At 46.0% G+C, this 10,657-nt stretch overlaps 1 protein-coding gene across 1 annotated transcript in view; it reads right to left on the bottom strand.

The window, feature by feature from the left end:
* Window positions 1–271: 271 nt before the first annotated feature.
* gfod1 (glucose-fructose oxidoreductase domain containing 1) overlaps window positions 272–10,657 on the bottom strand; it is a 54,354-nt gene continuing 43,968 nt past the window's right edge. Inside the window, exon 2 of the mRNA XM_055928791.1 lies at window positions 272–7,781. Coding sequence (XP_055784766.1) covers window positions 6,859–7,781 — 923 coding nt within the window. The 3' untranslated portion in view covers window positions 272–6,858. The remainder of the gene's footprint in view (window positions 7,782–10,657) is intronic.

Here is a 10,657-nt window from a genome sequence, read left to right as displayed (position 1 = left end):
TACAGGGCCAGAGCGTAGCAAATTACCAAGACACATAGATGGCCTACATACGATACACACCGTCACACACATATTCCGCAAACACGTTCTACCAAGTCACACTTACCTGCCTCCCTGACCCTGGTCAAGTTGTGCGATGCATGATGTGTAAATGTGGGTTAATGTATGTGTGTGTGTTGTAAAATGTGTAACTACTGATATGTGAGTAATTCCAGACTATGTGTAGTGATAAGGCTGTGATGCAGTGAAGAAATGAAACAATGACAAGGTGTAGGTAGGTATCTATTTTTTTTATCCCTAGAAACTGCAGCATCGGACAAGTTTTAAAGCGGTAAACCATGTTGCAGGCTTTCATGAACACCAGGGTGATGTGTTCAGAAGAAGACACATTTACCCCCCCTAGCAACACACTCACACACCTTCGCTTACTATTAACATGCGCACATACACAATAGCGATGCAGAGCACTGGAGGGGGGGAGATCAAACAGAAGAACACTGACAAAGGGTTCACAGAGCCAGCCCAAGGAATGAATGAAGACTCCATTAACAGATGCACATGATCATGCCTTTCCATATTCCACAAAGAGAGAAACGAGGACCGTTCTTAATGTGACACCCACCGCCTCTTCTCAACCCAACTCCCAAATCACAACTGTCATTTTCTGATATATAGAAAATATAAATATATTCCTACAGTACATTCTCTAGTTTAAGACGGATTAATATGAGCCTATTGGTTCAAAATATTTACAAAGGTCCATGCGTCCACGATATACATATAGTATAATAAATAGTCAACAAGCGTCATTACATCATCAAGATGGACATTTCCTTCAACATGAACTAAGCAATTGAACGGTACAGCAACTGTGATTACCAGCATTTACTAACCTGTTGGGGAGGGTTCCTGTGTGTATGTCACCCTTTTCAGCGGTCACCATAGTTACCACTTCTGACCTAATGAGCACAGTAAACAAAAGGGGCCTGGGACTACCAGATTGGCTACTGCCTGATTGGCTACTCCAGCCTGGAGTCAAGAAAATGGACACTAGGGCAAGTAGGAGTAGAGTTTAGGGTTTCCTTAGTATGAAGGGAAACAGTCACCCAACTAACAGCAGTAGTCATTTGCTTTACTGACTATTGCCATCATGTCTATATTGAGATAAGACATAACATATCAAATGACCATCATCGTCATCATCATAATACAATTACAACAATAATGTTTTCATCAAAATAAGCAGGCTTAATGTAAGCTTCCTTGCCCAGTGGTTGCTTTGTCTGTGACATAATGAATGACAAAGGACACTTTGTATGGTAGGTGAAATGTGGGGGAAATCTATCAATGTCATATTTCCTCTTACAGCTTAAATATAAGAGGCTCTTTAATCAGAATGGTGAACTAAATGCTAAGGTAGCCGTGGTCTGCAGAAGCACCGAGTGAGTTTGTCCTCCAGGCTGTGACCTGGCTCTCTCTAGAGAGACAGAGAATAAAAGAGAGTGAAGAAGAGAAATGTTGAGAGAGGAAGAAAGTGTGTCAGTGAAACACAAACCACAGACAGAGAAACAGAGACAGGAACAGGAGAGAGAATGAGTGGAGAGAAAAAAATCCAAGATGGGCTGAGTTGGCACAGTGGCTGCCTCAGTGGTTGCTAGGTGACAAACTGAGGGTGCACAAGAAGCACCTCTTTGAGGTTGCTTCTCTCATTATGAACAGAGTGACCCCCTTAGGGCAACGAGGGCAGGGAGAGGGGGAGGGGAATTGCAGAGTCAGGTGGCCAAACCACATTTGAGTCTTTGTTTCCCAAATCTATCACACATAGCTAGATTACTAGCTATATTGAAGCAGGAAGCCCCAATCTCCTCAAGTGTTTGTAAATGCTGGCACAGCAAGGAGATCTAAAATATATACATTTCAGCAAACAACACAGAAAAAGCACACACACACTGTAACATCTCCCCCGTGTTTCAAGTTTTGTTATTTTTTGAAGCCAAGAGCTGGATCGTAAGAACCCACAAGCGAAGTGAGCAATGACAATAAGTAATGTGACTGCTCTTTTTTTTCTCCATACTAGACAGACAGTGACTACAGTGTCTCAGAGAATGGCACCCCTACAGTGCTATAAGGGTAATACCTTCGGGTACAGTGATACACGTTTTCCAGTTGTATTGACCGCAGTAGTAATACTCCAGGTGTTGCAGCTTTGACGGTAATACAGCAGTTGTCCATTCAAATCCATATCCATTTTATCATAAAACGTAACCAATATTAGCTGTGACCTGAAACATACACTTTATAAAAATAAAATAATAATTGGCATAAAGAAATGAAATCACGGGTGTCAAACTCATTCCAAGGAGGGCCGAGTCTGCGGGTTTCGCTCCTTCCTTGAACTTGACTGATGAATTAAGTAAATAGTAAGGATCTCCCCACACCTGGTTGTCTAGGGCTTAATTGAAAGGAAAAAACAGAACCGGCAGACTAGACCCTAGTCAGACTAGACCCTAGTCCCTCCGTGGAATGAGTTTGACACCCCTGGATTAAATTCAAATCTATAAATCAGTCAGCACACATCAGATGGATTAAATCTTATAATTTCAGACATTAAATATTCAACAACTTAAATATTTTACATCAACTGGCCTGGATATTTACACTGAACAGAAATATAAAACGCAAAATGTAAAGTGTTGGTCCCATGTTTAATGAGCTGAAATAAAACATCCTAGAAATGTTCCATATGCACAAAAAGCTTATTTCTCTCAAATGTTGTGCACACATTTGTTGACATCGGTGTTCGTGAGCATTTCTCCTTTGACAAGCTAATCCATCCACCTGACAGGTGTGGCATATCAATAAGCTGATTAAACAGCATGGTCATTACACAGGTGCAACTTGTGCTGGGGACAATAAAAGGCCACTCTAAAATGTGCAGTTTTGTCACAGATGTCTCAAGTTTTGAGGGAGCGTGCAATTGGCATGCTGAGAGTGGGATTGTCCACTAGAGCTATTGCCAGAGACTGTAATGTTAATTTCTCTACCATAAGCCGCCTCCAACGTCGTTTTAGAGAATTTGGCAGTACGTCCAACCGGCCTCACAACCGCAGACCACGTGTAACCACACCAGCCCAGAACCTCCATATTTGTTTTCTTCACCTGCGGGATCGTCTGAGACCAGACACCCTGACAGCTGGTGAAACTGTGGGTTTGCACAACCGAAGGATTTCTGCACAAACTGTCAGAAACCGTCTCAGGGAAGCTCATCTGCATGCTCATCGTCCTCACCAGGGTCTTGACCTGACTGCAGTTTGCCGTTGTGACCGACTTCAGTGGGCAAATGCTCACCTTCGATGGCCACTGGCACGCTGGAGAAGTGTGCTCTTCACGGATGAATCCCGGTTTCAACTGTACTGGGCAAATGGCAGACAGCGTATGGCGTTGTGTGGGCGAGTGGTTTGATGATGTCAACGTGGTAAACAGAGTGACCCATGGTGGCGGTGGGGTTATGGTATAGGCAGGCATAAGCTATGGACAACGAACACAATTGCATTTTATCAATGGCCATTTGAATGCACATAGATACCGTGACAAGATCCTAAGGCCCATTGTCGTGCCATTCATCTGCCGCCATCACCTCATGTTTCAGCATGATAATGCACGGCCCCATGTCGCAAAGACCTGTATACAATTTCTGGAAGCTGAAAATGTCCCAGTTCTTCCATGGCCTGCATACTCACCAGACATGTCACCCATGTTTGGGATGCTCTGGATCGATGTGTACGACAGCGTTTTCCAGTTCCCAACAATACCAAACAACTTCGCACAGCCATCGAAGAGGAGTGGGATAACATTCTACAGGCCACAATCAACAGTCTGATCAACTCTATGCGAAGGAGTCGCGCTGCATGATGGAGGTCACACCAGATACTGACTGGTTTTCTGATCCACACCCCAACCTTTTTTGAAAGATACCTGTGACCAACAGATGCATATCTGTATTCCCAGTGATGTGAAATCCATAGATTAGGGCCTGATGAATTTATTTAAATTGACTGATTTCCTTATATGAATTATAACTCAGTAAAATCTTTGCAATTGTTGCATGTTGCGTTTATATTTTTGTTCAGTGTAGAAGAAAATGGTACGGTGCCTCCAGAGCAGTGATCCTCAAACCTTACCTCGGGGACCACCAGCCATTCCACCAATGGTCACGTGCCACCTCATCAACAGTGCCGTTGGGCACCAGATTGCTCTAACATAGGTATTTTACGTATCAGCTAACCACATATCCAGGCATTGTAATGTCTGGGCAGAGAAACGCACCCCTTGACAAGGTGAATCAGGAACACATTTGGGGGTTCCAGAGGAGAGGTTTGAGAAGCACTGCTCTACAGCACCTCAGCAAGATGTAGGATTAAGCCTAAATACACATGGGTGCTGGATCAAACTGCTAAAGGGACTCCTCTCTACTTTGCAATGATCTTTTCTCCCCTACATTGATATTACATGATAATATGTTTGATTCAGCATACGTTATAAATGTGAAGTGTTCAAGGGTTTACTTCAAGTGTTCGATTTAATTTAGTCCTTATTACTTTCCTGTCATATATGTAAAGCTATAGTTTTATCCAGACTGGAAGACTGGAGACTAAACCACGGTTCCTATGTCCTCCCTATAAGGCCGCAACAGGGGACTTCCTCTCCTGTTCTCTGGGTCCAGCTTTAGAGGAGCATTGTTTGAAATTAGGCCATAGACCCGGTTTAGGAATATAGGGGACTAACAGAGAGAGTTGGAAAGAGCACATCTTTAGACGTTGCTCTATGTCTCCATCCTTTAGATGGCAAAGTCCATCAAGTAACTGGGGGTTCTTATACCATAGTGTGCAACTTTGGAGAGTTTATTCCAGCATAATGTTTTCCAGGTTTCATTGAAAAGATCAAGGCATGTTTATGGTATAAACGTCCTCATTGGACAAAGGGGAAAGTCTACAGTATTGATAAGCTATTCTGATCTGCAATGGTATAACAGGTGACATCTTATCATGTTTCTATGCAGAACACATCATGTCACCCAATCAGAGTGCGATAGTATTTACAGAACTTGGGAAAGGTCAGCAGCATGTGAGAAGATTGTCTTGTTGGTTGAAAAGCTACTGAAAAAAATAACTTGCACGACACAAATGCCAAACAAACTAACTGGAGCATGGTCAGAAAAATATTAAATGTTCCAAAACCCACTGTAAAACACAATATACCACATAGAATGAAACATGAATACAGGGAAAAATGGGTGACTGGACAGACGATAACGGTTAAATAGCTACAAATCTTAAAATGGCTGCACCTATCAACATTTATTACAATTTAGGACCACATGATTAAAAAAACGTCTATATACTCCAACTAAAGTAGTCATTGTCTTCAGACATCCCACAGTATGGACCAACACACAGAGAAACGGAATACTAAAAGGCCTCTCTTACCTCAACTGTCGCCCACGAACTAGACATCTTCTCCCGATACAGTACGAATCAGTCCAAAATGAAAAATAAATAATTTTATACTGAACAGTGTGTGTATCAAAACATGTTCCAGTTCCTGTCTTTCGCAGATAGTTTAAAAACAAATCAAATACATACAGTACATTTATATCATGACACATTTGAAACCATATTAACTTTTTTGACTTATACAAGACTATGGAAAAGTAGGCAAATGCAGATGGCGAGATATACAGTAGCATAATTTGAGAACACAATCAACACTGGGGAAACAATAAGATGGAGCTTGAATAAAATACAAAAATGTTTTGGCTTCGTGAATTTCTGCTACTGTACTACTATCATCTCTTGTGACCTGTGTGGATAGTGATGGGGATAGTGATGAGTAAATGACGAGGTGAAAACCAGAGATCTTCTCTTAAATAGACCATGTTCTACTTGCCCTTCTGTTAGTAGTCCTAAGCTACATATTCACACAAACTATAAAGAGTCACAAAACACTAGCCTTTACAAGCAGATCGAAATGTTTAATGCGTGGAAGTGTCCCATCCATGCACTAACCCATAGGGACACTATTACTGACTGTTTTACTCTACATCGTTGCTGTTGTGTTAGAAGCCTTAGCGCATGCACCGCTAACCTAGCTGGCTAAGCTAAGGATATTAGCTTAGCAACAGGCATGACCTTGAGATTGAAAACATGGGGATAGCAGACATGTGCCTAGGCTTAGCATGGGATTGCACCACCATCCACAGATTATGTGTCGGTCTATTGCATATGGACGTTACTACAAAAACGAGAAGCAGGCAAAAAAGGCATTCCCTTGATTCAGGCAGGATGACATAATTCTGAGTGTGAATGAGTGCGGACCCATCACACTTTTTTTGCTTAGGATGACATAATTCCACTGGCCTGGAGCTCTGATTGGATTTATTGCATACTTAACCGGAGGAGGGGACCTCACTAAAAGCCCTACCAGACAAACGATTGATTTTTCTGCGTTTTCCTTCTCTGGTTTCACACACAGCAGACATACACAGAGACAGGGTCCGAAGCCCCCTGGGGATTAAACATTCACCTCTCTAGAGGTACAGTTAAACCACTCTGTTGACCTGACTGTAGCATCCATAGCAACGCCTTTTTCTTTTTGGAGGTGCTCTTTATTCCTCTCCTTTCTCAGAGTCACAATGCGCGGCGTAGTAATCCAGAATAGATCATGCAGAAGAGAGGACAATGAGATCGGAGAGAGTTCATCACTGTTCACATCTTTTTTAGGGTTGCGAACCAATGAGGGCACAGTGACAGCTCTCTCACCCCCAGTCTCTAGCACCAGGCAGCCATTTTGGTGCCAGTGCTAGCAGTAGAGCGACATCCTGCTGCGCCGCATGGCCTCGCTGATAAGGTACGCCGGGCTTACCTCGGGCTCCTCTTTCATCACCTCAATGTTCTGCCACTCGCCGCACTGGTTGGACTTCTTGATGGTGTCCACCACGCAAAGTGCGTACAGGCAGTCCTCAAATGTGGCCGCCATAGTCAGCGGCCTTTCGTCCCACGTGCGCCGGTCGTCCTGGTCCTCAAAGGCCTGCCGCACCGCCTGCACCATACGGATGGTTCCTGTCAGGTAGGGTGAGGGGATGTCACTGAAAGCCTTCTCCGGTAGGGAGGCCTTCTCCAGGGGGGTGCTGTCTTTCAGAAGTAGCTCCGGCCCTCCCTCCATGGTGTTCTTCTGGCCGTACAGGTCCGTGCCGCTGACCGTCAGCCGGCCCACCGTGCCCACCACGATCACCTCCTGGCGGAAGTCACCAGGCACGTTGAAGTTGAGTGTGACGGTGCAGCAGGCGCCGCCCTCCAGCACCATCTGGAAGGTGCAGAAGTCGTCGCTGGTAATCTGTCGGATGCCGCAGATGTGCTCCGTCTGCTTGACGAAAGTCTTGAGGAAGCCGTGCACCTTGGCCGCCCGCTGGCCCGTGAGAAAAGTGAGCAGGTCAATGATGTAGCTGCCTACTGAGTGCAGTCCCCCACCGCCCATCAGGTCGTCACAGCTCCAGTTGTACTTCTTACCCAACAGGCTGCCGCTGTGGACCTGGGCCTCGCAGACCAGCAGCTCTCCCACGTAGCCCTCCTCCACTAGCTCCTTCATGCGTACGAAGGCGGGAAGGAAGCGCAGTACGTTTCCCATGATGCTCAGCAGCTTGGGGTAGTACTGGGCGGCCGACATCATGCGAAAGGCATCCAGTGGGGTGGCGGTGCGGTCACAGATCACATTCTTACCGATACCTAGGTAGTGGGAGAGAGGCCAATGTTACTCACACGTAGACATAATATCCTCCTCTCCATGAAAACATCACTTGAAGAGACATTAATCAGTGCAAAAAACAGACTAGCTGACACAAATATTCCAACATAGCCTCTCCAAAACTATTTTAAACCCACGGCTCAACAAGTGATTCTGAAAATGAAACATGAGAAAACATTCTAGAAGCTTTGTCAATACTGTTGTTTTTCTGAGAGGAAAGAGTTCACTGTCTGTCATGAGTGTGCCTACTGTACAGATAGGGTTGACTTTAGACTGCTGTGGGAAGCAAATGAGAGTGAAGAGAGCAAAGGGATGAGGAGAGGGATAGAGAGAGAGAAACCTCATTAGGCCCTCTTTTAATTCCACTACTTACCGAACCCCCAGTGGTGCTGTGCTCGCTCACATAACCTCATTACAGATATCTATGAGGAATATAGCTGCTGCAAAAAGAAAGCTGGGCAAAACATAGCTTCTATGAACCATGTAACAGCAGAGCAGACTGGGGGAGAGAGAGGCTATTCGCACACTGCCCTGACTGTGCCACGAGAAAGGCTAAAACAATTAACATAGAGCCGCTAATAGCCCATTACACTCAAGGGCACATTACTCTGAGCTGAGCAATTACCCTATTCATAACTCTCAGAGTCTGCACTGACTTTGAGAAACAAAATGGACACCAGACATCCAACAAAATAAAAGCAATGGGGAATTGTGGGTGGCCAATGAAAAGATTGTATATACAGAAAAGTTTTAAAAAAAAGACCCTCCACCACCCAATGGTAATGAAAGAGTCCTGGTAATAGAAGGCCAATGATACCCCCCTACACCACCTGATTCCTGGCCAGTCTGCCCCCCATGAACACAATGCTCCCTGTAATTAATCCAGACACATTGATGAACAGCAGGGGTGGGAAAACATCCACCCCCTTCAAACCCCCTCCTTTGCCCATTCCACATCCCAACTACCCCTATTTAGAGGCACCAATCACTTCCTAAATATCCCCCCAACCCATGTGAAGAACAGGCAGGCGGCACCCAGAGACGTTTTGGAACTGAAACTTCCCAGCTAATCTCCCATTAGCGCCGAACGACTAGATCCAGCCAGGCCAGGAAATTAATCCCCTTGACCCAGTTCTCCGGTGCGACGGAAAAAACCTTCCCCCTGGACAAAGGCACCGAGGCTGGCTACAGTGCACCCTTATCGAGGAGGCCTGACCCCAGGTCTGCACCCCTGCGAAAAGTTAAGCGCCGCCGGCTCTCAGTTAAACAACTTGGCACAGGCCTGCAGTGAGTGAGAGCTAGTGACAGACAGCCAGGCTGCTAGCGAAAAGCTAAACTGAGCCGGTCTTAGCCTTTAATGTTCCTGTCACAATTTCTCACGCCTATGAAAAGCGGCCCTTTTACAAATCCATTCTCACACCAGCTCACGCTGTGTTGATGCGTTACTCCTGAGGCCTTTACTGTGCAGACAGCTCATCAAGTCATGAGTGGCCTTCCCCTCACTTCCTGTCTGAAAGGTTGCTAGCTAGTTTCTGGAGGTCACACTGAAGGTCATCAGTCGAGCTCAACAGCACCTAAGTGGAAAGGGGAGTGTGTGTATGAGAGCAAAGCTAGAGGGAGCGGGATTGAGTGTGAGGAAGAGAGTATGCAGAGGACATGGGGAGGGGGAGAGAATGAAATAGAGAGGTGCACATGTGAGTGAGACAGAGAGCTAAAGTGGTAGTCTTGACCCCAAGACGGCGTAGCAGTGTAGACGTCTTTGTCCTGTCGTGTCCCGTGTCCCTTGTATATATCTTTTTACATCTTTTTCTTCGCATATCTTTTAAAAATACTTTCTTAAACCTCAACTTCTAAATACTCTCCTGCAACCCGCCTCACCCAATGTGGCGTGGATCTGCTTTTTTCTAAAGTATTTCTATTTACTTCTGATCTGGAATCCATCTACTGAAGATAGCCAGCTAACTGCCTACCAGCTATCAGTTAGCAAACCATTGCTAGCGGTCATCAGCTAACCTTTAGCTCGGAAAGCTCTCGCTAGTTCGAACAACGTGACTAAAACCAGAGCATAACGGACCTATTTCTCTCCATATCCCCGGATTCCTACCGCAAACTCTGAACATTTTCATCTGGATCTTCGCAACTAGCTAACCACAATCCCGGGTGACCACTCCTGGCTAGCGTTTCCATCCCGGAGCAGGCACCGGAGCAGGCACCAATTAGCCTGAAGCTTATTGGCTAGGGCTCCTGTGCTACCACTGAAGCCCACTCCTGGGCTACAAGACCCGGACCCATTTACTGCCGGTACGGAGCACGGAACCCCGCCTATCCTCTACGACTGGAATACCGACATAATCTGCCCGGGGACTCCAACAGGCCCCTCAGGCGTGACGCCCGCTGAAGGCCCATTCTGCTAACCTACTAGGCCTGTTAGCTACCTAGAGCTACCTGGAACCCTACTAATTCCACGACTGGTCTATCGACGTCACCGCACGAAGAGGCAAAAACAGACTTCCCCCCCCATCGCGACGTCCCCCAAAGGCTAACTTGCCTGCCCCGGTCTGCTAACTGCTAGCTTATCTTGCAGCTAGCGCCGCTAGGAAGCTAGCACCAGTTAGCAAACACAATTCTACAATTCACAACCTCTCTTTCGCCATCGCTATCCGGCTCGGATTCTCTGTCGACACGACCACGTCTGGTTTGCAGACGTGCCCTCAACCGGTGCCCTCAACCGGCCTCCGTCTGAGCAGACCCCCTCCGTCTGAGCAGACCACCCCCCCGGGCTACTAACTTTAAACGCGTGCTAGCTTAGTGGAGGCCTCACTACTCCATCTACGGCTGCCCCCTGGACACTATGATC

This window comes from Salvelinus fontinalis, chromosome 7 (genome assembly GCF_029448725.1).
Source record: "Salvelinus fontinalis isolate EN_2023a chromosome 7, ASM2944872v1, whole genome shotgun sequence".
Classification (NCBI taxonomy): Eukaryota; Metazoa; Chordata; class Actinopteri; order Salmoniformes; family Salmonidae; genus Salvelinus; species Salvelinus fontinalis.
The sequence above is the reverse complement of the archived record's forward strand: the minus strand, read 5'-3'. Positions and strand labels throughout refer to the sequence as shown.